We start from the raw sequence: 24,136 nt of genomic DNA on the forward strand, positions 1-24,136 counted from the left end.
AGTGGTCGAATGATGCTCCATTCGGTGCATTTGCTCTTTGCAGCCTGGGGTGTATTGGTGTTAGGTCTACACATTCAAGCATCATTGCAACCAAAACTATCTCAATGTACATTACAAGTTCATCCGTGGGCGGTGTCGAAACCCGCTTGTTACTTGGCCGTTCTTGATTGCCACCGGCTGGGTATATCCGGTGAAATGGACGAAGTCAAGACGAAATGGAGTGAATTTGATAGATCCAGTGTTGTCACGCTGGTTATGCGCCATTGTCCAGCATTAGAAGTACCCGATATGATTACCGAATTTCATCAAACGAGTGGTATCAAGGTGTACAATTCTACGATTGATAGTTGGGGTTTTTCTGCGGCCATTACGAATACAAATCACCCGGAACTCGGTTTCTTCTTCATGATTCGGGTGAACGTGACGGACGGTGTTCTTCCTCCAGGTCTTCACGATGCCGATTTTCCCAACAATCTGTACGATATTGAGATTTGTTATTCGAATCTTCGGGAGCTACCAGACGATTTGGACTCAATTTGGATGGTTGGGACAATGAGTACAGCCAACTTAATCGTGTCCCACTTGCAATACCAAACCTAAACCCCAATTATCTGGCGCTGACAGGCAATCCTATCACTAATTTACCACCAGAAGTATTCGAGATCGCTAATTTACATCTCCTTGGTATTGCTAACACTCTAATCAACGAGCTCCCTCGTTACGTCACGAATCTTTCACCATTGCTAGCTGGTGTGGATATCAGGAACACGAATATCTTATATTTTTGGTCATGGATTGACCCGCTGGTGATGAGGGAAATGAACATGAATGCGATTTCTTTGCTTTTAGGCGGGTCACCATACTGTGCGGAAGTAGAAAGTCTCGAGAGAGGCGAAGCCACAAGTTTTAGTGTGCTGCCATCACCAGAAGACTCGACGATGCTAATGGATCCATCGGGGGAAATTTGGCATGTAAATCTGCTCACAGTCAACTGTGACCTGACGTTCGTAGCTCCATTCTACCCAGTTGACCTCGAAGATGTTAATAGTGCAATAGTATGATATGCAACAGAATCCCCCAACCCCCCAAAAAAAAGATGAGTTGTTCGGTGCTTATGATGTTGTATTCGTGAAAGACGTTGTAGGTTTTATTATGTAGACCATTGTTTATCGAAATATTATGCTATTGCGCTAATGCTATCCTCATAACCAACAGGGTAAACAGTCATTCCGTATCCTTCGTCGCAGTTGACGGTGCGAGAAAGAAAATCACGGTTCGCCTCCGATGGATCCATAAGCATTGTCGAATATTCAGGCGATGATACGCTAAACGTCTGGGTTTCTCCGCTCATAATTTTCTCGAAATCAGCACAGTATTGTGACCCGCCCAAATACAGTGGAGGGTACATCTCCACAAGTGTATCTACCCAAGGCCACAAGAACGAAACGTTGGTATCAGCCAAGACCACGTACACCAAGTTGGGTGAAAGATTTACGACATCTCGAGGCAGTTCTTCGATGTGAATACCCGCCATGTACATATACCACAAATCCGCGATCTCAAAGATTTCCGGTGGCAATTCAGTAATGGGGCTTCCTATCAGCGAGATACTATAAGGTTCAAGGCGAATTAATGAATCTGGCACGCCGATCAACTCGCTGTATTCAAAATACACAGTCGTTCCAATCAGCCACTTTGAATCTAGGTCATCTGGTAGTTCTCGGATGTTCGTGTAGGTAAATTCGAGGTCGTACAAATTGCCGGGAAAATCAGACGATAGAATTCCATCTGGCAGAACTCCATCCTTCACTTGAACACGGACAAAGTAAAACCAAATGAGCGCGGGGTGGTTAGTATTTGTGACAGCTGCGGATTCCCCCCACTCGTTAATAGTCGAGTTGTACACTTTAATGCCAGTGGTGATATGGAAATCTGAAATCGTGTCGGGTACTTCAAGCGATGGGCAGTGGCGAATTACCAAAGTGACGACTGTAGACCGATCAAATTCGTTCCACTTGACCTCGACTTCATCTTTCTTGCCAGAAATGCCAAGGCGATGGCAATCAAGAACTGCCAGATAGCAAGCTGGACTTGACACAGCCCATGGACGTACCTGTAGTACGCACTGTGGTTGTTCTGGCTGCGCCGACGATTGTATATGTACTCCAATGACCGCAAACCCCCACAGTGCGAATATTCCGTAGACTGCGTGTAAGACAAAACTGCTTTTATGTGTCCTTGGATTCTGGTGCGTTTTCACTTTTCCTGAAGATGTTTTAGCTGATTCTTCTGTGTTAGTTGGAATTTTGGCAGGTTCGGCATCACACACAATAATGCGTCTTGAACTGGCACCCGATGTTTTACGCAGAAGATCTTTCAAGTTGTTGGTGGTAGAAAGCACACCGATCGAGAAAATAGTTCGACTTGCCAAGTCCATCCACGAAACCACGAGAATCATCTGAAACTCGTTTAGAACGCGAGCGGACCACTCGTCATCGTACCACATCTCGACAGGGAAACCGGTCAACTCAGGATCGTACTGGTCTACATACGTAAGCACAACGATCAACGGCACACCGATAGATGAAACCAAGTTCAATGTACAATCACAGACAAGATATGCGAACCGTTTCCGGGCCTCGTTTCGCTTAAAGAGCAGAGAATATACCAAGACAGACGACCAACAGTTCAGCACTATCAGCGTCATATAGAAGCGATTTAGCAACACTCTTGGTAGCAGCCAGCTCATCCGATAAGCTTGAACGGTCTGTAGTGCCGTCTCCACAAGCTCACGAGCAAGAAGAATTGTGTGGAAGCTGCGTCCATTGACACCGACCAACCCTCGCCGGCCTAAAACCTTCGAATAAGCTCGAGTTAGTCGGGATTTTGGCGGGACACCTCCAGCTTTAGGTTTTAGCCCTGCCGCCTTATCAGCCGAGTTGAGTTTGCTGGTCCTATAGTCTTGGCCTTTATTCGTGTCCCAAGGAGAAAAAACTAATGTCCGATGCCAAATCGAGCCCCCTACCATCAGTAGCACGAACCCACCGTGGATGGCGGCCATAACTGCGTTCACAAGCGATATGACCTCATGGTTTTCCGCCGGCATCCCGATTCCTGAGTAATCGAGGCAGAGGTACAGATAGGTATGCTTGAGTTCATGGTAAAACAGTGCAAATGCTGCGTTGTATCCTCCTGTCAGCAGGTGCACCACAAGCAGAACTGTCCACCAAACCGTGAAGCCCAATCGTGAAAGATCCACATACTGTGACGAGAAAGACTTGATTCTCCCCGACATTTTCTCCACGTTAATGAATCAGGCGATTTCCAGCTAAAGTGAGACCATTATAACACATTCCTATCCGTTTCCAGATCGTCTATCTATTTTAGTACTGTAGTAGGCACAGATGTTAGAATTTAGAAATGGAATCAAATCAATATTTTTTTTAGAAATGGGATCATATCTGATAGCTCAATTAAAATCTAAAGGGAAAATCTGAGATTTAGCGCACCGTTATTTTTGGTTCATTCTATTTTTGGATTTACAGGAAGCTCAATTTATTGTGACCTAAAGCGAGCTTATAGGTACTCAAGACACCAAAAGCGAACTTATAGGTCTATCCTAAACACCAAAAGCGAGTTTATGAGTACACTACCCATAAATTCACTTTTTGGTGTCATGGTATTCATAAATTCGCTTTTGGTGTCTTGGGTACCTATAAATCCGCTTTTGGTGTCTAAGCGTCATAAATCCATTTACAGACTGGTGGAATGAGGAAGGAAAACGGGAGAAACCATTGCGCAGGGGTTTTGAGGGTGGCAGCTTCGAAGCCGCCACGTGAAACGAACCTACCGCTGTCAGCCTTAAGAGGTTTGGCTAGTGGCGCCGCGTTGACTTGAGGTGGGCTTTCTTCTTTGGCCCGTGGTGCTCTGACCACCAGTCGATAGACCATAAATAGTAATTACAACTTGAATCATCGGATCAATGTTGTCGTCGCAAAGCTATTATTGTCTGGGCCAGTTGGCAAGCAATAGCGCAAGTATTTAAGTTCCCGCGGCACGACGCAGCAATGGAAACTTTGCGCAATGGCCCGCGCCTGAGTTTGCTGGTTCGACCTGATGAGGAAATTCACTTCACACCAACTGCTATTCGACTGTGGTGGGTCGGTCTACTGAGTCTACACCTCGTTGGAGGACTGTTCTTTGGACTCGTCTGCGCTGCCTACTGGAATATGCCTGGCCTGGCCGTCACGACATTCCTGGACTTCTACCAGATTGGGATGAAGTCTGAAAATTTTCGCACTATTGCAGCTACACACGGCGTTATAGCGGCATTACATGCATTATCAGCACTAATGATGATAACGAGATCAATTCGGAACAAGAAGCTGTCTTTTCGGAGTAGTTTACGCTCTCCTCGCCATCACCAGGGTGGGAATCGGCACAAAAGTCAGCGTAGGCGAGAAAGCAGCGGGGGAATCTTTTACCGTTGTTTCTCTGCATTATTTGGCCTTCGTGGCTTCTTCGGAGCTGAAGGGCCCTACTACGATTTTTTGCTACTGTGTCGCGAAACGATCGAGACGACGCTGCAAACGAATCAAGGACTCCGAATGAGTCGAAATGTTCCTCGGCTGTGGCTAAATCGCTTCTACGTTGCTCTTCTTGTGTTGAATTGTTGGTCCACTGCGCTGGTACATCACATGTTTCGACACAACAAGACCAAGATGCGATTAGTTGCGCTTTTGAGTGACTGCCTTCTCGATCTAGTGACCTCCGTTGGGATACCATTACTTCTCGTTATCTCGTATGCTCAGGAATTTGACGTCGCTACTGGGAACTTTAATATCTTGCGATGGTTTCAAGACAGATGGCTTGTTAACGCGATGAACGAGTTTAACATTATTCTCATATTGTCATGGAGTGATCTAGCTACTCGAATGGTATTTGCAGTGAGTATGCTAAGCAACTTGAACACGATGGAAGGTCTGATGACTGCAGTCACCAGCAAAAACTACCATGAAGCACCCGCAAACCCGCGTGGCGCAACGATCGCTCCATTCGAGAAGCAAACTGCTCGGACAGAAAGCCAGACGCATACTGTAGTTGTGTGGACTGAACGACTCGCAAGCTCGAGATTGTTGCGATTCGCATTTTTCTGCTGGGGAGTGGTCGTTCTCGGTCTGCATATCCACGCAGAGACCAACCCGATGCTCCCACAGTGTTTGGTTCAAGTCCGTCCATGGGGTGTTTCAAAACCTGCGTGCTCTTTAGTCCTGTTGAACTGTATTACAGACGATACTGATGGGGAGATTGAGCAGGTTATAGATCAGTGGAGTCAGTTTGACGCACATTCCGTTAAATGCTTGCTAGTTCGGAATTGTCCAAGATTTACGGTGCCTCAAATGTTTACAACCTTCCAAACGTTAAAAACGTTCAAGGTGTATAACACGACAATTGTCGAGTGGAACGAAGATGCAGCGATTAACCAGGCCAACCATCCTATGATGCAGGGTGCAATGTTCATGCGAGTGAATGTTACCAATGGAGAACTTCCTCCAGGGTTACTTTCACCCAACTTCCCACCATCACTAAACATTATCGGTTTTGTCGTTTCCAATCTACGAGTGTTTCCAGATGATCTGCATACAAAGTGGCCTCGCTATTCTGCAATTCACCTGGATACGACACAGTTCACTGAATTTCCGGATTCACTCTGGAGAATACGGCCATCCGTTCTTATGATGCCATACACTCCCATCGAGAGTGTCCCCAAGGAACTGTTTGAACTGGAAGCAATGTGGTATTTGGATTTAGCTGGCACAAAACTTTCTGCCCTACCGGAAGATGTGCCGATTTTGATAAATCCTCTGCTCGGTATCAACTTGGGTGGTACGAATATCTCGTCGTTTCCGTCGTGGATGGATCCGTGGCTTCAACGAATAGCAAATCCGGTATCACCACCTCTTGCAGCAGCAGGGACTCCGTATTGCTCCGAGCGCGAGCAAATTTTTGCTGGTAATCGGACCGAGTTTTCGGCAGTGGCTTCACGTGTTAACGCAGATTCGATGTCAATGTTGATGCAGTCGTCCGAGGCGAACAGGGCGTTTATAGCAAATGCTGTCAATTGCCAACCATCATTCCTCTATCGATATGCGTTGGCATTCGAAGACACTTTCCAAACTCTTTAAAATATGATTCAGGACAATGACTACGCCATAACTGACTTTGAAGGATATTTACATTTTCGGAGAGTACATCGATGATTCTATGTAATTATAAATATCGGGTGATAAGATAAAAACGGTTGCTACTAGCTGATTCATTTTCGTATTCTAGCTATAAACAGGAAAAAAAAAAAAGTATAAATGGACGACAGCGGATATTGTTGACCTTCAGCGCTTGATAAGATGGTTCAGGCACGAGTTGGATTTCAAGAAGAAAGATTTTCTCCCGTCGTGATTCGCTTCTGCTGGACCTGCTTCGTGTTGCTTCATGTGGCTGGCCTCGTATACTACGGGTTTACGGCTTGGTGCTATTGGAACTTGCCTGATACACACTTGGATGCATGGTTAACATTATATTACCTTGGAATGGAAACGCAATACGACCGGACTATAGCAATGTTTATGGGCACCGTAGCAATAATACACGGACTGTACCTCGTGTGGATGATTTCATGGTCTTTCAAGAAGCGTCAGCTTGTGTTTGCCATTTACAACGTTTTCCGACTGCCCAGCTTTCTATTACGCTTTCTTCCTGCCAGAAAGGGATCGCGCTCAGTCCACCCGAAAGGCATTTCAAACGACGTGTATCGGGCATTCTTCACCCGAGATGGACTGCTTGGTGTTGACGGCCCGTACTTCGACATGATACTATTTATCAGAGAAGTTGTGGAGACTGCTCTGCAGACCCACCAGGCATATCGCATGAGTCTCCTACTACCTCGGATAGCAATCAATCGATGTTACGTAGCACTTCTCGTTATAAATTGCTGGGCAATAGCTCTCGTTCATAACATGTTCCATGAAAACTCAACAAAGCGCCGGGTGTGGTCTCTCATAAGTGATTGTGTTCTTGATACTGTTACCTCGATAGGTATCTCAACCGTGCTCCTGATTTCATACATTAATGATTTCAACTTCGAACGGAATGGCTTTCCAGTGCAGAAATGGTATGAAGATGAATGGGTTGTCCAGGCACTTAGTGAGTTTCAAATGATCTTGGTGACGTCCTGGAGAGATCTCTTCACTCGGTTAATTTTTGCTGTAAGTCTTTTCGGTGACATGGACAACATGAAAATGGCTATGCGCGCAAAGCGAGCCAAAAGAACCAGCATTACCACAGGCAAGTCGCGAGGTAACCGAGCGACAATGATTGCCCCGTATTCTGGAAATGGTCCAAACGCGAACCTTGTGCAGAAAAACCGAGCAAAAGATTTGCTTTTTAAAGTATCTCAGTTTGTGTTTTTCGTTTGGGGTATAACAATTTTGACGCTACATCTATATGCTGAAAGCATCCAGCAATACCCACAATGCTGGATGAAAGTGAGACCATGGTTTACAGGACAACCATCGTGTTCGTTGCTAGTGCTGGACTGTCACGAAAAGCACCTTAGGGGTACGAAACGGGAAGTTACGGAGCAATGGATTGGATTTGATCCGGAAAGCGTAACTCGTACCGTAGTGAGACATTGTCCTGCTCTTGAGCTTCCCGAGGTTTTGACAGCATTTTCCCGTCTAAACGCTATCAAGATGTATAACACAACGATTGCATCATGGGATAGTAACGCCGCTCTTACACAAACAAACCAGACCAGCTTAATGACGCTGTTTTTGATTCGCGTGAATTTTTCACTTGGAGAACTCCCTGCTGGTCTTCAATCGCCAGACTTCCCACAATCCCTGGGAGACATCGAAATTTGTATCACCAATCTGCGCTCGTTTCCTGATGATATCGATATGAAATGGCCACGGTTTGGAAGTATTTACATCGAAGCAAGCCAGTTACACGAGGTTCCAGCATCTCTCGTCCGTCTTGCTCCGTTTGACTTGTCGCTTTCAATGAACCCCATATCGGTACTACCCCCTCAACTTTTCGAGGAGGAATCAGTTGCGTACTTAAGTTTTGGAGGTACTCTAATTACTCAGCTTCCAGAAAATGTAACGAAGCTGTCCTCGTCACTGGGTGATTTAAACCTAAGCTACAACAACCTGTCGTTTTTGTGGTCGTGGATTGATCCCATCATTGACCACGAGCCCAACACGCCTTTGTCCCTTGCAGGGACGCCATATTGCCGAGATCTTGAAAGAATATTTACTGGAGAGCAAACAAACTTTTTAAGTATTCCACCTTTGTCACAAAATAACGCAGAGATGTCCATCTTCGCAGATGCATCCGTAGGTAACTGGGCGACTCTGAAGAAGAGCGTCAGTTGTGCGGAACAGGATAGAACTTGGTATCCTATCGACTTTGAAGACCAGTACAGCAGCATTCGTATCGTGGATGGATAATCACATGATAATCATGATACTCTTAGAATATCTATCTATTGGTGTTCTTGGTATGAAATTATATACCGGTATTATACGAACCAGAGAGGTTACACTACAGATGACATGAATCGGTCTGATAGCCGCGCATTTCCCTTTTCGCTCTTGAGATAACAAATGCCGCCATTCAAGTCTGTCCATGAGAAAGCTACACAGCCGGCCTTCTTCATGCAAATGGAACAGCAGCCATAAGCATTTACACTTGACGCGTTGCCAATATTGATACCCGAGTAATCTACATTGAGCTCTAGCGCACAGCTAGGCGCTGCCGGATTCGAGAGAAGTTGTCCAGAGTAGACACCCGCTTCCCAACTAACTTCGTCTTTTCGGTTTTTGAACCAGCACGTTCCTCCTCGGTAATCACTCCACGAGAAAGCGCGACAACCTCCAAATGCTTCGCAGAGCGTGCAACACTCTTTCCTATCGTTAGCACGTGCACTTCCAATGTTATTGCTCACATACTCGACGCCGTCTTCCAGTCCACACGTTGGTTCCTCCACGTACGTCTGCGACGAAACAGCACCTGGATCCACCACCATATTTCCTTTGGCACTTTTCAACCAACACGTGCCTCCGCCGTGTTTAGTAAATGTAAATGCTCGACAGCCAGGAACTTGCTCACATATACTGCAACACTCTCCTGCGTCGTTCGCTTGGACGTTGGCGATGTCGTTCCCTTCGTAATCGATTCCATCTTCAAGCACACACGTTTCCACGAATCGGAAAGTGGAAATGGTCCCCGATTTAACGTTAGCATTGACAGCAATAGTACCTCGCCCAGTTTTGAGCCAACACGTGCCACCCTGATAATCCGTCCACGAATACGCTCGACAACCAGCGTCCGCGAAGTTTTGGCACTGATGGCAGCACTCCAACGCGTCCACCGACGCGAGGCTGAAGAGGTCGTTGCCCATGTAGTCGAACCCGTTTTCAACCACGCATTCCTCGGGCACTGCGATGGCGAAGCTCCAAATTACGGGTAACAACAATGAGAATGCCATTGGTGACTTTGGAAGATCTTCGAACGAAATTGAGCAAAAATTAGCTGAGACCATCAGAATTTAATGAAATTAAAATTGCTTTACTCGAATTCAAATGTTCGTATAAAAATGATTGCACCATGCGAGGTAAGGAATTGGCAGAACTTGTAGTCCATGGACTATCGAGTCTAGACGATGGCGGACTTCACGCCAACCTTACTCTCTGTCTCGCCCTTGGCACTCTTGAACCAGCATGTCCCACCATTGTAGTTCGACCACGAGAAAGCGTTACAACCGCTCTTGGCCATGCACTTGGAGCAACAGGCGTACGGGTCAGAGCTTGGTGCATTTCCGATGTCGTTGCCCTTGTAATCCACATCCAGTTCAAGTGCACAGCTTGGAGACGCTGGATTGGCCTTGACTTGAGCCGAAGTGACACCTTTCTTGGAGATGGTGCCGTCCTTGCGATTCTTGAGCCAACAGGTGCCGCCATTCTGATCGGTCCACGAAAACGCGCGGCAGCCGTCCTTCCTGGAGCACACATCGCAGCAATCTTGTGGTTTACTGGCTGAAGCGCTACCGATGTCGTTGCCCACGTAATCGATGTCATATTCGAGACCACACGAGGGCGCTTCCAGATATGGCTGAGCGGAGCGAGCTTCAGGATTTACCACCATCGGTCCCTTTGCGCTCTTGAGCCAGCAAGTGCCGCCGTTGTATGTAGTGAACGTGAATGCGCGGCAACCCGGGAAGTGCAAGCAGGAACTGCAGCAACCTAGTGGCTTGAGCATGCGCACATTACCGATGTCGTTCCCCACATAGTCGATACCTTCGTCCAGCTGGCAACCTCCGGTGCCGTCGGGGTTCTCAAGAGGCTGCAAAGTAGCCGACTGGACGTTAGAGTTCACGACGATGGTGCCGCGACCTCTCTTGAGCCAGCAAGTGCCGCCATTATAGTCTGTCCAGGAGTACGCCCTGCAACCAGTGGTGGCTTCACACTTTGCGCAACAACCGTCAGCAGTCGAAGACGTCGTGTTGCCGATGTCATTGGCGACGTAGTCGAAACCAGGCTCAACGTAGCATTGGTGCGTATCCGTCACGGCGGCCTGGGTCAGGAATGAAACCAATGCTGCAGCGAGTGTGAAGAGTGCAGTCACTTGCATTGCAGATATCTTGCGTCTTGGATGCTGAAGAGCAGATTGGAAAGTGCGGGTCAGAACAAAAGGAGGCTTCGAATCCAATCTTTCTTACTCCGATCCAACTTGGATTCCGACGGTGAAGCAACGCCCGAAAAAAATCAAAAAAAAAAAAGGCAAGTGCTGTCGGGTTCAACTCCGCCACCCGTTTCGTGGCGTATCTTACTGAAAATTCTTGGTGACTCATGCCAGTATCCTGGGTTTACCAATAGCCGTAAGTTTTGCTGTTCGTCAAACGGGGTTACAGTGTTTGCGATGGGGATGCTCTAAATGATAGGCCAAGCCACTGGATTGCAAAACAATGTCCAACTGAAAAGCTCTTCAGCAAAAATTTTGGTAGTAACGCTCCCTGATACCCCCTTCGTCTACGCATTTTTCCAAGCTTTGCAATGAGGGAAGATGCAGGCTGGAGCTTTCCAACTTCACGTTGTTCACGTTTTTTCAGTTTATTTGACGTGATCCCCTGGCAGGGTTTATACTTAAGTTAGCATTCTAACGACCTCACTCATAGTTATCCGCTCCTTCAGATCAAAGCAGCACATACGTTCGATAAGAGCCCACTCAGAATCGGAGAAACTATTCGCAGGACGTGGTGGTATTAGACCCTTGCGAACCTTAGAGCAAACCGCAGCATCGGTCATCTCCCACCCCCACGGCAACTCTCCACTCACGACTTCGATAGCACACATTGCAAACGAGTACACGTTTGATGCAAGTGTTGGTGTTTCCCCCTTTAGACACTCCGGAGCCATCCACCGGGACCCGAGCTCATCTCTATTGGTAGTAGCACCACTCGAGTTTCTTTTCTTGAGGGAGCTAAGTCCAAAATCGGTAAGTTTGACGACACCGTGTGCATCGACGAGAATGTTGTTGCACCTAAGATCTGCGTGTACGATATTCTGTGTATGCAAATAGTGCAATCCAAGTGCTGTATCGTGCAGGATTCGCCGAGCTAAAGAGCCACGATCCTTCTCAGGCTTCGATGCCACGAAGCTGTCGATAGTTCCTTGAGCTGCATGTTCACACAAGTAGAATCGATGCTGGCCAACGTGGCAGGCTCCGAACAACTTCAGCACATTCGGATGTTTCAGCATTGACCAGGCCGACATGTCGTTGAGAAAACGTTGATACACATCTTCCGTTGGTTCCTTGGCGTCGGATTTTCCACCTTGTCGACTGCGTGGTGGTATTACTATCCCAGGATCTTCAGGTGTGTGTATTTTCTTGACCACCACATTCAAGTTCATCCACTTACCAAAGTGGATGGAACCGAATGATCCTCGACGAAAAGCATCCAGTTCGTTAAAGAGCACTTCATACGGCGGGACAAACCATGGTGGGAGGGCTAGCATTGACTTGCCGGGTGTTGGCCCGGGCATCAAGTGCTGGTACGTCTCTTCCACCCTCGCAAGAGCAGTCTGCAAAAACTCCATGTCCTGATCGACGTAACTTGTTCTCCGTTTCTTAGCTTCGAAAGCCAGCAACGCGCCCAGTAACGACAGTTCTTCTTCACCATCCAGCTCACCGGTTAATGTTTGAGTATCCATTGCCAAAGACAGACGCATACGCTCCCAAAGCTGTGCGCGGTACACTGCTTGCTGGGAACTCCACGCGTGAATAGAAGCACCAGAGCGATTCAACCGGAGTCGGTCCATCAGAACGTCCAGTTCGCCATGTAGCTCCGCGTTCATTTCAATGACCTGACGAGTAGCTGCAAGACGCAGTAGCGAGTTCTCATTAATGTGTCGTTGTAAGAAGCTGCGAAAGCGAAGAATCAGTGCTGCCAGTACCGGAAGATGCGAGACAGCGTTATCTGCGTCCATCGCTTCTAATCGGGCGGCGATGTCATCCATTCGCTCGTAAAGTTGGTAATTCATAGCTGAACTTTCGGGAGCCTCATCACACCACGCATGAACCTCGCTAAGAGCGGACGCAATCGAAGCTGAAGTTGCCCGTGGCAGAGTCTGACGTAGAGAATGGCGACGATACTTCTTTCTCCGCTTAGTCGAAGACAAGTCTGAGTTAGATTTTTCCTCGTCTTCGGCGAATACTTGAAAGCTCGCCAAGACTTCCGTGAGAGATGGTCGGCTTTGGGGATCGACGAAGCACATACGCTCTATCAAAGCCCACTGCCAAGCATCCAACGCGGCTGGTCTCGGTGGTAACTCGCTGTTTGATGTACGTTTACCTACTTCTGTATCGTTACCCCAAAGATTTCCATCCGAAAAGGCTTCAATGACGCACATTCCTAGAGCGAATACGTCGGATGCTTCAGTAGGTCCGACAGCACCTCTGTTCACCAGCTCCGGTGCCTGCCAATTCTTTTTTGCCCGCACTCTCGATTGAGATTCGTGAACTATATCAACATCGTTGTAGCCAGCTTCGCTCTCGTCGTCCTCTAGCAAAGGGTCTTCTTCCAGTTGTGTTCTCTTGCTGCCGAATATGGAAGAGGATTCTAACGCGGACTTCATCTGCTTGAGGTTGAACCCTGCAAGCATAACAGCATCGCGATCTCCACTGCGGAATAATATAAGATCAGAGCACGAAAGAGAATCGAACCCAACACGTTGCTCATGCAGATAACGTAGTGCCAATGCGGCCTCGTGTAATGCTCGCCATAGGGGGAAACCGTCGTCACCAAAGCACCGAGTCAGTGGCGTTCCTTCCGCCACCACAAAGAATCGTCTTCGACTTACATGGCAGGCACCGAATAGTTTCATAATATGCGGGTGATGCAAGCGAGACCACGTACTAGCCAACGTAAAGCATTCTTGCGAAGTCATACTCCGTGGCGCCCTCTGTACTGTCACAGCTGCGCGCTGCCACTTGATCTGTTGCTTGGTCCTTTCGTAAGGAGCTACAAACCACTCTGGCAATGGCATTAAGCGCAACTGCGGTTCCAAGTTCATAACGTTGTTGCAACAACCTGCAACAAACGTAAACGTACGCTCCAACAGCTCCAACTCGTCCGTCGTTAGCACTGTGTCGAACTTTTGTGCTTCATGCTTTAGTAGCGTGAGCAACTCTACCTGATCTGTCGTTTCACGAACCCGAGAGTTCGATACTGAGGCAGCCGCATGGTCTTCCAGGTACGATCGGAAGAACACAAGTCGCTCTGCACGCATTCGACGCCAACGCGCCTGCCAACGAGGCAACGACGGACCAGCGCCGCCAGGAGCGACTACTGCTAACCCACAGCGAGCAGTGATGGCGTCCAACGTCCGATGAAAACTCTCGACTTGTTGCACCAGTCGACCGGTCTGTGCAAGACGCCACATCGGGCGCTTCTCGGCTTCATAGGCGGAGAAAAAGCTATGGATGTTGTCCAGGAGATCGTCGATGGATCTCTGCGCTTGGGTGTGCAAGGCCTCCTGATAATCCATTTTCGACGCCCTTTGCAGATATCGAGCGAGCATATCGAGTCGGTCTGTTAGATGATGGTCCAAGTGCGGCTCGCGTCGTCGCCGTCGGTGTAAATGACGCCGCGGAGGTTGCACGGCAGGTGGCGTGGCCAGCTTCCCGGACATCTCGCGATAACCTGTTGTCGAGGTGGGGGATTCCAGTATCGGGGGCGCGTCCGAAAGTGAGGAAGACATCGACGGTGAGGCAGGCATCGCCTCCTCGACTTTGTCTAGTCGTGATGCTGTTCGACGCATGTTGCTGCTCGTGCAGCCCATTGAGCCACAAAAACAACCGACACGATGTCACGGTCTAGTGAGCACCAAGCACTGAAGCTGGTAGGGTGCTCTCAAATGGAAGAATACGCGCGTGTATCTGGACGTATGAGCCATTCCACTGCGACTTCATTACGGCAGATAAACCCTGAACGCCTTTGCCCAGCCTTACCGTACCCGCTTATCGCAGCACAGGCCACAAGATGGGGTGTAAGCGTTCACAGGTGTAGATAGCATAAGGAGCTTTTTAGTCGTCGTGTTGAACCGACATGATCAAAAGGTATGCTCTATATCGTGTTACTCATCGTGTACTGAGGGCAGCGCGTGTGGCTGGCGCTTTAAACCACTTTTTCGTGACAAACAGCAGAATCCGATGCAAGCAAGTTACGCTCTGGCATGCTGAATAACGTACTGGAGAATGTCCTGGTACAGCGGCTCGTTCCTGCTTTTAGCCTTACAGATCGTCATGTGATCGGACTCGGCCAACACGTAGAAGCGACCGATGCCTGGGTCGGCCGATTCAGGCTTCACGACGACAGCAGAGAGGCCGAGCGCCACGGGTGCAGCATGTTCCTCGCCCACACTGAAGCAGTCAATGCCTAGCTGCTTGAAGCTGTTGTTAAGGTCCTCGAGACGTCCATGTGGATCCGCTGCGAGGTCTTCGATGGCTGGATGTGCCTGGATCAATTTGCGAATAGATTCCGACCGTACGCCCTTCGCTAGATCAGAGCCAAAGTGAGGGACGGCAAGGAAGACAACGCCCGTCGTGCTATCTGCCAGTCCAGACTGATCGCGCTGTTCACGCTCCAACAAGAGCATCTTCTTGGTCAGTAAACCACCCATCGAGTGGGTAACGAAGACAACAGGTCGAGCGGGTGCTCCTGAGTGCCGACGATCTCGACCGATATTAGCAGCGTAGAGAGCAGAAAGCATGACACGTGCCCGTTCCTGTAGAGTTAGTGAAGGCCACGGACTGGACCAGCTCACCATGCCAGCTTCGTAGCCTAGCGTCACTAACCGCGCAGGCACGTTGTTGCGCTTCAAGTCCTTTCCAAGCAACACGTCTGGCCAAATATCGTTATTCCCCTCCAGTTTGTTGCTCATATCAGTGCGCCATGTACCGAATGGGTGTCCACGTAAACCGTGTACGAACACCACATCGACCAGAGGGGCAGAGCTGTCATCGTCCGTAGGTTGCTCCACGGATTCATCTTCGTTTTTAGAGACGATCGGGTGTACGCCTTCACAGTATACATCATTCACCAGACGGCCAGTTGCCACTACTTCGTCGTACGCACGGAGGTTCTGCGCGACACGGAAATAATTGGAGCGTTGCATTGGGTCATCGCATTGGCCCCAGCGGCGAATATTGCCAAGAAATTGCCTGCCAGAGGCCGTTTGCTCTAGCAATTTGGCAATGTCGACGTGATCGCTGGTAACAATTCGAGCAGGGTCAGTGGAAAGAGCTGAGCTTCTTGGGTCGATGTCGAGACAATACGTTGCGACCAGGTTCGCTAGTACACGAGCACATTGTGTATGAAGCGCCGGTGTGGCAGCACTAGTAGCAGATAGCAAAGCCACCAGTGGAACAACACCCTGCTGTACAAGCTCAGCGTGATGGTGCTCCGCTAATATAGCCAAAGCTGACGTGCCGGCGTCGACTACTGCAGGGTTGAACAGAATCCGCTCGTTGCCGGGAGTAAGTTCTTTCGATACGTGGGCGATCTCCTCCATTTGCTTCACAGCAAGCAACTCCCCACCCGAGAGTAAACGGATTTGCTGGAGCATATTCGTGAGCCACGCCTGCAGAATATGCTCTTGCTTGTTGCAGATTTCCTCCTCTTCGTCGGACATCAAGTTGGTTGACGACTGCCGATCCTGTTCAGCCAGGAAGATGAGACTAGAGATAGCGTTCTCGCGCACTTGATGATCCGAGCTAGCGCTCCAACCAGTTAAAATATCGACCCACCCGAACTCAGTGCTGGCTTCGTACTCTTCAGCTCCTATAATGGGCAAGTCTGTAAGATCATTTATCCCGCGAAAGAAGCGCGACATTGGTAAATCTCGACGCGATTGCAGAAGAGATGCAGCCCAGCACGCGTTAAACATGCAATCTAGCGCCATGGCACCGCTCTGAAACCCTGTGCAAAGGTTGCGAAATGTCCATGACAAATGCCGCTGGATGCTCATCAAGTTCCTTGCCACATCTTCGTCAACTGCGTCCGCCATGTTTTGCCTTTTCTCGTGAATCTGGCGGGACAGCTCAAAAAGAGCTGCTCTTGTGCTTGAAGACTCGCACACATAGCGACGGCTCTGCGGAGATGTCGTCAGTGTACGCAGACATTGCGAACTGGTCAGCTGAATTTGAAGATGTAGCTTTTGCCTCCGTTTTATAGTCTCCTGGTCCTCCTTCTGGTCAATTTGACCAGACCTTCGTCGAAGCCATCGTGTGTTGGGTTGGGGCTCCGGCTCGACCTCCTCCGTTCCTGTCCAATAGCGTATTTGATCCATCCAAAGTTCATACGTTTCACGAGTCACAGCCGCGGGATTATGGCGAGCAACATGGAGTAACCTGTCAACCACTGTGGCAGCTTGAAGGTGCAAGTCGATGGTGTTATCATCTCGTGGCAACGCAAGCATCGTTGTCGCAAGCACAGGTCCTAAAGCTGCCTCCAGTTGTCGTGCATGTAGAGCACTCGATTCCTCTCGATTCACCGCCTGCACAAGGGCACCCGTCGCCCACAATCCAAATTTCTTCATAGAATCAGGCATATCTGGAGAGCACAAATTTACCAGCGCAGTACAGCTTCCTGCCACTCGTGAAAAGTCCGGATCGGCCAGGTCCGAGCGATTCACCACAAAGGCTCGAGACGCGTCAGCCCCCTCTTCCAGCCTCTGACGAGCCAACTGCTGCACCTTCATCAGAGCTTCACCAATTTGTAATAAATCCACGTAGCTCACGATATCGTCGTCCTGCTCCATGAGATGAGCGAGAGCCTGGGATACCGTCACCAATGACAGCCATAGCTCCACTTTTCCATTGATTGCAGCAACTTCCAACAACTTGATGAAACTTTGAACCAATTCTAAACAACCCCATAGAATAAGTCAGTGGACTGCATGAAATTACTGGTAGAGAAAAATGCTTAAAGTCACGTACGTCGCAGTCGTGTAGGGTCTGTGGGTTTGCTCCACGCAGTATACTGCACCAGTAGAGGCAACACTCCTTGCTTTATGAGGAAGCGTAGTGTATTTTGGCTCTGCTCGTCATCCTGGAGACGCAAGATGTAGCTGAGCAGACGCTCCACGAGCTCATCCTGCGCTGCCTCCAGACCACCACGGCTTAGGATCTCCCTCCACTGTGTCGCCAATGCTGCTGCATCTTCAAGAGATTTTACAGTTTCGCTCTCATGAAGGACCAACACTCCGGTGTGCGCGATGTTACGCACTCGCAGCACGCTCTCGGGGGATGAGTTCAGCGCCAATGCAGCGGCTCCACCGCCCACAATCAAAGACAACGGGGGCAGCGAGCGAGAGCGTTTACGGGTAGAGGGGCGTAGGTCCTTCGCAGCGCGGGATGAATCGAATTGTCGACTGGAGGCCGCAGCTTTTCCTCGCAACAGATAACTCCGAGCCCATTCCACACGCATTTTTGTGAGGGATGCGCCTTGAAATGCCAGAGTGATGGTGGTATCCTGAAACGTTAATTTTTGTATCCGAGTTCAAATCACAAAATATGGGAGTAAATGCACGCACATACATTGACTGTCGTTATCGACGCTGCTACAACTAGCTTAACTACTACTACCTTACATTCCCACCTAGGGTGTTCTTTCACGCTGCTTGGCGTTGCCTTCAATCGGTCTCGCTCCTTAAATACACTTGTCGCCTGCCATACTTGGGGCGACGGCTTCGTTGCTGCTTATTCGCCTCTTTAGTCGTCACGGCGGAGACCGGCAGACCAGTCGCTGTTCTGTTGCAGCGACGTCCAGAAGACGCGTTCAAGGTGGCTCAGCTGGTACAGTGCCTGGCGCTTGGCTTCTGGATCGCACTTGCCAGCAGCGATGCGGTACCAGTGATACTTGCGGACGTAGCCCACGAACTTCTTACTGATGCGCATCGGGTGGCACACGAGCACCTCGGACAGGAACTTGCGCAGCGACACATTGCCGTGTAGTGGGAGATATCCGGCCTTGAACGCCTCAATCATGGCTTTGGCGTAGTTTTCCTCCTCCACAGACCACCGACCACTGCGCACCATGCCGTGCTGTGAGTAGTCTGACCGCTTCAGCACACGCTGAGTCGGTTTCTTCTTCGTCGTGGTGCTGTTGCTAGTGGGGCTCTGGCGGATAAGATTCGCGTTGGCAATGGTCTCAGCAACGTCGAGCACATCGGAGGAAGACGAGCTGGACTCGTTGTTCATAATTGACTTGAGGCTAAGTGGGTTAAACACCTCGTTGCGCAGGGCTACCGGTTCGTCTTCCCGGCTAGGTGAGCCGCGGGGACTCGCACCCAGACTGCGGAACTTCTTGCTGACCCGCATTGTCTTGCACTGTAGGTTGTCGGCGACGAATTTACGCAGGGACACGTTCGGTGGCAACAGTACCTCACCTCTCTGCACGGCTTGAATGAGAGCGTTGGCATACTCTTTTTCGTCGTCCGACCACCGACCCTGCTTCAGCTCGCCAGTGGAGTCAGCTCCAATTGTGTCGGCGGCGTCCTCACTATTTGATTTGTTGGTGTTAAATGGGGTTGACGGGGACGCGCTGCCTGTGGTGGCGTTCTCACTGAGGCAAATGTCTGTCGGGAATTTACCAGTAGTGAGTACGGTCTCCCAGACGGAGGCACCTGAGTATGCACGCGACCCCGAAGAGATTGATCCGGCAGTGCTGGGGCTCTGAGTTTCTGTGGTCGGCGCGTACGAGGCGACATGTTGTTGGTTGTAGAGCGGCTCCTGCTGCGGGGTGGACGATGGGTAGATCATGGCCTGGCGGGGCATGTGGCCTAGCAGACTATACGAAGCTTGCACGTCGAGGCCGACGTCCGAGCCGATGCGAGCTCGCTTGGGTATTGCCGAAGTCTCGAGCGGGTAGCCACCCATGGCGTGCATGATAGAGGGCAGCGCCTGCTGTAGCGGGAGCTCACGCTTGAGTGGGCTGGAGCGACCGTAGATCGGTGGCGACGTCTCAGTAGTCGACGGACGCATCTGCTCAGCGGCTTCAAGTAGTGGTGTCAGGCCGAGCTGTCATTCATCACAGCAGAGGAGACATAAGGTAAGTAAGACTTCGTAGTACGGGATACAACCACCATCCAATTGACGGACAGTACAAGGACACGTTTGGACATGCTTGTCAATGACCACTAGTGATCGAAGATGGTTTTGGATAAATGACTAGCAAAGCAACTGTGGCGGTAGCCGGACATACCTTGGCAATCTCGGGTTGAGTGAAGAATGACGATGGTGAGGAAGGTGATCGTGTATTGGGTCCGTGTGGCGACGGCATGGTGGCTCCGCTGGATGCCTCCGTCTTGACTGGAACCGGTGGTGCGATGTGATATCCACCAGGGTGGGTGTTGTCGTAGCCGAGGCCTGGGTCCTGCTGTTGACGACCCGCCTCGATTGGGATCCTTAATTTGGGCAGCTCCACCGAAGTCGGACTGGCGCGCACGAGCGGCCGCACGGCGGAGGGCGAGAGCATGGTTGGTGGATGTTGCCACTCTTGTATTATGGAGCTGGAGCTGTGGCGGACGGAGCTCCGCAGCGCTGAATCGAAAATGAAAGCGCCGGGACGCACAGACGACGGGTACAGACGAGGCGAGGTCTCAACTTCAAGGGCGGCGATGTTCTCGTTATTGCCAACTTCAATCTGAAGTTTGGTAAAGTTCAACACAGTGCACTTTCTCGCAACCCACGAAACTGAAGAACAAAGACAAAACTCGGAATAGGTATACAATTTCATTCCGAACTTTTGCGGTGCCGCGGCGGTGAGTTTGTGCTGGACCTTGAGCTGTTGAGCTCCAGCATCACGACACTACGCATGAGTTTTCTAATGTATATCGAAGTGTGCCAACATTTTCGTCGCGAACAAAATGGATTCGCAGTCGTCGCCGGATGACATTCACTTGGTCCGCTCGGATTTGTTAAACGCGCACTGTGACAGTCAGCAAACTTCAGAAAATGCCTCAGTGTTAGAGTTGGGGTTCTCGTGGTGATCTAGCTGGCGAAATCCTTGTAGGAGAAAGATGCAGCAACCAAGTAAAGCACGAGTGTGGAGGCGAAATCGACCGAGCTGTCGTGAAGCTTGTCGTGCCGTAGGACCTAGCAGAACAACGACTGCTTGCAGTTCGTCGCGCCCCTCCCGCCTCTCGACATCAGGCGGTAAGTTCAACGATGGGGGGCACAACACTTCAGCCCTCGGAAAGCAGCATGTGGTCTGGCATGCGGCGGTGGTGTCAGCCAGCAGTTGAGGTGGTCTTGTCCTGCTTGACGGAGGGTCTTTAGCATGCGTGCATGCCAAAACCTTTTTTGAACGGCCCCAAGCCGTTCAACGGCCATATCAAAACTGCAGATGTTTTCGGTGCTGACTCGTTGTGGTGTTTACTCCCAGCCGAACAGCGCCGTTATCATCAGTTGTGGCGACACGGGGAAGGTCATGCGTGGAGTCATCGCCTTGCAGCACTATCCATGCTAGCTTTGCTGCTGCAGTGCAACCAAGTTTCTTGAAGCAACAGAGCTTAAGCTAGAGGCCCGACCATCACTCGGGTGCAACAGAACCCTTCGCTGCAACTTGCACCCATGCTCGTGGACGCTGCCGTTGAACTTGCAGTAGCTCTCCCGAGCTCCCGGTGGTGGCCAGCATCCCGCTGGTTACTGTATAAGTTGGACTACAACAGCTCGTTGGTTTTTTTTGCAAATTGCGGTGTGCCGATTCTGAAGTGCGATCAGTCCTTCTTTTTTTTTAAGCTTGTTCTGAACGCTATCCCGGCACATGGTCATCATGATGCATCGTGATGCTACGGCCCTGGAAGTTACGTCGTGCAGTTTGCGCTGACTCAGCGTCGCTGAGAGGTATTTCAATCGTGTCAAATAGCATATTATGCTATGCGTGTCCACGTCCAGCTTGACAATCTGCTTATTGCACCTCTATTATACCAACTTGCGCTCGCATTCACCGTTGCTATTTTAACACTTTGAAGATCGGACTCTATGATGAAGCACCAAGAGCATGGTGCGCTAGGTTGATTTATTCACACAGATACCAACGTGGATGAGAAGTGAAGGGAAGTCGACCTGTTCGACTATCAAGTGGTAGTTACCTAGCTTAGTACTGGTGTTCGTTGTCGTCAAGTGCAATTATTCGTAGCTGCGCTCAGTTGGAGCGAAATCCTGCATAAAGTCTTGTATATCGTTTCCCAGGGACACAACTTTGGTGATCGCAGAGGAAGAGGCATATGTCGTGCGCGGAGTAGCGGCCTATATCTGGGAGGAATGGTAAAGCTTATTGCTCGAGTGGCGTGAGCATGTTAACTAGACTGTTAGTTTTCGTGGAGACCACCATCATTATTGACACCAGGCAACTTGACTTATTACACGCATGAGCTCTTTGTGTGCGGTTAATCATGCATAAGAACTACGGCGGCAAAGTGGGCATGTGGGGCTCGTACTGAACCAGTCGATCACGCAGTCTTCATGGAAGTGGTGTCCGCAAGGTAATGCGACCACTGGCCTCGATTCGTCTGCAACTGGGTCCTCGTTAAGGCAAATAGAACACGACTGATCCGAGACATCTTCGTCTACTGTGCCGGTGCTATCGTTGAAGTCTCTCAGAGACAACACAGCAGACTGTCGCTGGATCTCCGCGTCTTTTTGAGGCTGTGGGATCTCGAGGAACGCCTCGAGTTCGGAGAAAATCGTACACAGCTGAGCCCAAGATGAAGCAAAGCCGCCGGCCTGCAGTTGACTGTTAGTCTTGTACACTGCCAGATCTGTGTACACGCCAAGCAGCTTTCGCACAAAGTTCGGAAGTCTCACAACGCGCTCCTTGATAACCGCAGGCTTGTTAGGTCGCATGCGCTTCCTCGGGAACGACGGAGAAATAGCGCGTCGCATTGCGTTCGAGATGACAGCAAACGTCTTAAGCTTGCCGACGGCTGTCTTGTTGGTGAACTCCCTGCGAACCGCGTATTCCCAGTCTTCGATGCGCTTGAAAAGCAGTCGGCGGAAAGCTTCCAGCTCCGAGTATCGTTTCTTGAGCACCCATTGATCGTCGTCGCCGCGGCGATTGTCGGAAGTTCGATGGATGTGCATGCAGTAAACAGTATACCCAGCTTTGGGTTTGTCTTCAGAGATGAGGGCGTAGCTGGTCGTAGTGCGAATCTCCAGTTCGCTGCCGACCAAGGCCTCCCTACGACGCGTCTGGAATTTGATCAATCGACGAAAACGGGGTTCGTCCATGAGACCGCTTGAGGCGAGTAGTTTGTTGTCGATCACGGATACAGCCATGGCGTTCTTTTGCTGGTAGTCTTCGGTGTCTTCAGCGTTGCGGATGGAGTGTCGAAGAATGGTGTTGATGGCGGAGGGTTCTCTAAAGTTCCGTGATCAAAGCAATGTTGACGGCGAGCAAATCTCTGGCGACGCCCTGCCTGGATATTTCGGTGTTTCAAGAAGGCAATTACTGTTTTACGATCCGGTACCAAGACGCAGATGCAGTGTAAATTCTGCAGACAAGTGGAGTTGCTTTGATGTTCGACGCAAGACGGCGCTACAGCTAACTTATGCATCCCGTAGGCCTACGAAGTGTTTAACAGTACATTGGTATGCGGTTATACGGTACGGCTGGCCGTTGTGCGGCGGCAAAGTGGGCACGTGGTGCTGGCGCTGAACCAGTCGATGACGCAGTCCTCGTGAAAGTGATGGTGGCACGGAAGCTGCACAAGTGGTGCTTTTTCGGAATCGGTGGGGTCCTCCTCGTTCAGGCAAATGCAACACACAGGTTCAGCGGAATTGTCGTCATGGTTCACCCCTGGTAACTCGTCGAAGTTTTCAAGTGCCAGCACAGCCGACTGCCGGCGTATTTCCGCATCCTTCTGAAGTTGCGGCACTCTCAAGAACTCCTCGATGTCTGTCTGCATATGATGGAGCAGCTCGTAAGATGAGGCGAAGGTGCTGGAGTGCAGCTGGTTGTTACTTAGATATAGTCCCAGGTCGATGTACACGCCCATGAGCTTGCGCACGAACTCAGTCAAGCCCTCGACTCGCTCAGCAATGATCTTGGGAGTATCCACGCAGATACGCTTCTTAGGGAACTGCGGCGAGATGGCGCGGCGTAGGGCATTTGACACGACAGCGAAGATGGTGCGTGTATCTCCGTGGCCCTTAACAATTTCCTTTGTTTTTTGGTGCGCAAACTCATAGTTGACGTTGTTCTCCCAGTGCTCAATATGCTTCAGGAGCAGCTTCCGGAACTTCTCGAACTCCGAGTAACACTTTTCGAGCACCCAGCGCCCGCCATCATTCGGATCCCGGTCTCGAGCGAGTGCCGCGTGGTGCAATACGTCGTCGGCACTGCGGATGCTCATTCGGTAGGCAGTGAACGACAATCGCGGGTCGTCGCACATGAGGACATGCGCTGTTTCGGTGAGAATCTCTACGTCGCTACCACCGAGGCCTTCTCTTCGGCGCGCCTGGAACTTGATGAGTCGGCGGAAACGGGGCTCGTCCATCAACCCACTCAATGCCA

At 50.1% G+C, this 24,136-nt stretch overlaps 10 protein-coding genes across 10 annotated transcripts; 2 read left to right on the forward strand and 8 right to left on the reverse strand.

Annotated features, from left to right (window-relative positions):
* Positions 1 to 195: 195 nt before the first annotated feature.
* On the forward strand, positions 196 to 600 carry PPTG_17540 (hypothetical protein; the record flags this gene model as incomplete). Its single annotated transcript, XM_008915417.1, has 1 exon — positions 196 to 600. The coding sequence occupies one exon, from the start codon at positions 196 to 198 to the stop codon at positions 598 to 600; it is 405 nt and encodes a 134-aa protein (XP_008913665.1).
* A 526-nt stretch (positions 601 to 1,126) lies between these two features.
* Positions 1,127 to 3,323, reverse strand: PPTG_17541 (hypothetical protein). Its single transcript, XM_008915418.1, has one exon. It carries the CDS (start codon positions 3,293 to 3,295, stop codon positions 1,178 to 1,180), a length of 2,118 nt encoding a protein of 705 aa, XP_008913666.1. The 5' UTR covers positions 3,296 to 3,323; the 3' UTR covers positions 1,127 to 1,177.
* A 381-nt stretch (positions 3,324 to 3,704) lies between these two features.
* Positions 3,705 to 6,406, forward strand: PPTG_17542 (hypothetical protein). The gene has a single exon (XM_008915419.1). The coding sequence runs from the start codon at positions 4,068 to 4,070 to the stop codon at positions 6,183 to 6,185; it is 2,118 nt and encodes a 705-aa protein (XP_008913667.1). The 5' UTR covers positions 3,705 to 4,067; the 3' UTR covers positions 6,186 to 6,406.
* Positions 6,407 to 8,497: 2,091 nt separating this feature from the next.
* PPTG_17543 (hypothetical protein) lies at positions 8,498 to 9,579 on the reverse strand. The gene has a single exon (XM_008915420.1). The coding sequence runs from the start codon at positions 9,545 to 9,547 to the stop codon at positions 8,597 to 8,599; it is 951 nt and encodes a 316-aa protein (XP_008913668.1). The 5' UTR covers positions 9,548 to 9,579; the 3' UTR covers positions 8,498 to 8,596.
* Positions 9,576 to 10,769, reverse strand: PPTG_17544 (hypothetical protein). The gene has a single exon (XM_008915421.1). The coding sequence runs from the start codon at positions 10,687 to 10,689 to the stop codon at positions 9,715 to 9,717; it is 975 nt and encodes a 324-aa protein (XP_008913669.1). The 5' UTR covers positions 10,690 to 10,769; the 3' UTR covers positions 9,576 to 9,714.
* A 375-nt stretch (positions 10,770 to 11,144) lies between these two features.
* On the reverse strand, positions 11,145 to 14,399 carry PPTG_17545 (TKL protein kinase; the record flags this gene model as incomplete). Its single annotated transcript, XM_008915422.1, has 1 exon — positions 11,145 to 14,399. The coding sequence occupies one exon, from the start codon at positions 14,397 to 14,399 to the stop codon at positions 11,202 to 11,204; it is 3,198 nt and encodes a 1,065-aa protein (XP_008913670.1). The 3' UTR covers positions 11,145 to 11,201.
* A 381-nt stretch (positions 14,400 to 14,780) lies between these two features.
* Positions 14,781 to 18,046, reverse strand: PPTG_17546 (hypothetical protein; the record flags this gene model as incomplete). The annotated part of the gene is made up of 2 exons (XM_008915423.1): positions 14,781 to 17,482; positions 17,557 to 18,046. The coding sequence occupies 2 exons, from the start codon at positions 18,044 to 18,046 to the stop codon at positions 14,781 to 14,783; spliced, it is 3,192 nt and encodes a 1,063-aa protein (XP_008913671.1).
* An 86-nt stretch (positions 18,047 to 18,132) lies between these two features.
* On the reverse strand, positions 18,133 to 20,252 carry PPTG_17547 (hypothetical protein). Its single transcript, XM_008915424.1, has 2 exons — positions 19,823 to 20,252; positions 18,133 to 19,638 (listed from the first exon to the last, which is right to left on the reverse strand). The coding sequence occupies exons 1-2, from the start codon at positions 20,093 to 20,095 to the stop codon at positions 18,331 to 18,333; spliced, it is 1,581 nt and encodes a 526-aa protein (XP_008913672.1). The 5' UTR covers positions 20,096 to 20,252; the 3' UTR covers positions 18,133 to 18,330.
* Positions 20,253 to 21,628: 1,376 nt separating this feature from the next.
* Positions 21,629 to 22,980, reverse strand: PPTG_17548 (hypothetical protein). The gene has a single exon (XM_008915425.1). The coding sequence runs from the start codon at positions 22,897 to 22,899 to the stop codon at positions 22,015 to 22,017; it is 885 nt and encodes a 294-aa protein (XP_008913673.1). The 5' UTR covers positions 22,900 to 22,980; the 3' UTR covers positions 21,629 to 22,014.
* Positions 22,952 to 24,136, reverse strand: PPTG_17549 (hypothetical protein). Its single transcript, XM_008915426.1, has one exon. It carries the CDS (start codon positions 24,117 to 24,119, stop codon positions 23,220 to 23,222), a length of 900 nt encoding a protein of 299 aa, XP_008913674.1. The 5' UTR covers positions 24,120 to 24,136; the 3' UTR covers positions 22,952 to 23,219.

The sequence above is a fragment of the Phytophthora parasitica genome (assembly GCF_000247585.1).
Source record: "Phytophthora parasitica INRA-310 unplaced genomic scaffold supercont2.70, whole genome shotgun sequence".
In the NCBI taxonomy this organism is placed as follows: Eukaryota; Oomycota; class Peronosporomycetes; order Peronosporales; family Peronosporaceae; genus Phytophthora; species Phytophthora nicotianae.

Bases quoted from the DNA above. Each gene is read 5' to 3' on its own strand.
- PPTG_17543 (XM_008915420.1), bottom strand. From the start codon at position 9,547: ATGGCATTCTCATTGTTGTTACCCGTAATTTGGAGCTTCGCCATCGCA.
- PPTG_17548 (XM_008915425.1), bottom strand. From the start codon at position 22,899: ATGGCTGTATCCGTGATCGACAACAAACTACTCGCCTCAAGCGGTCTC.
- PPTG_17549 (XM_008915426.1), bottom strand. From the start codon at position 24,119: ATGGACGAGCCCCGTTTCCGCCGACTCATCAAGTTCCAGGCGCGCCGA.
- PPTG_17542 (XM_008915419.1), top strand. From the start codon at position 4,068: ATGGAAACTTTGCGCAATGGCCCGCGCCTGAGTTTGCTGGTTCGACCT.
- PPTG_17547 (XM_008915424.1), bottom strand. From the start codon at position 20,095: ATGCTCTCGCCCTCCGCCGTGCGGCCGCTCGTGCGCGCCAGTCCGACT. The intron at 19,639-19,822 runs GTATGTCCGGCT...GATGAATGACAG, and splicing joins CTCAACCCGAGATTGCCAAG to CTCGGCCTGACACCACTACT.
- PPTG_17541 (XM_008915418.1), bottom strand. From the start codon at position 3,295: ATGTCGGGGAGAATCAAGTCTTTCTCGTCACAGTATGTGGATCTTTCA.
- PPTG_17544 (XM_008915421.1), bottom strand. From the start codon at position 10,689: ATGCAAGTGACTGCACTCTTCACACTCGCTGCAGCATTGGTTTCATTC.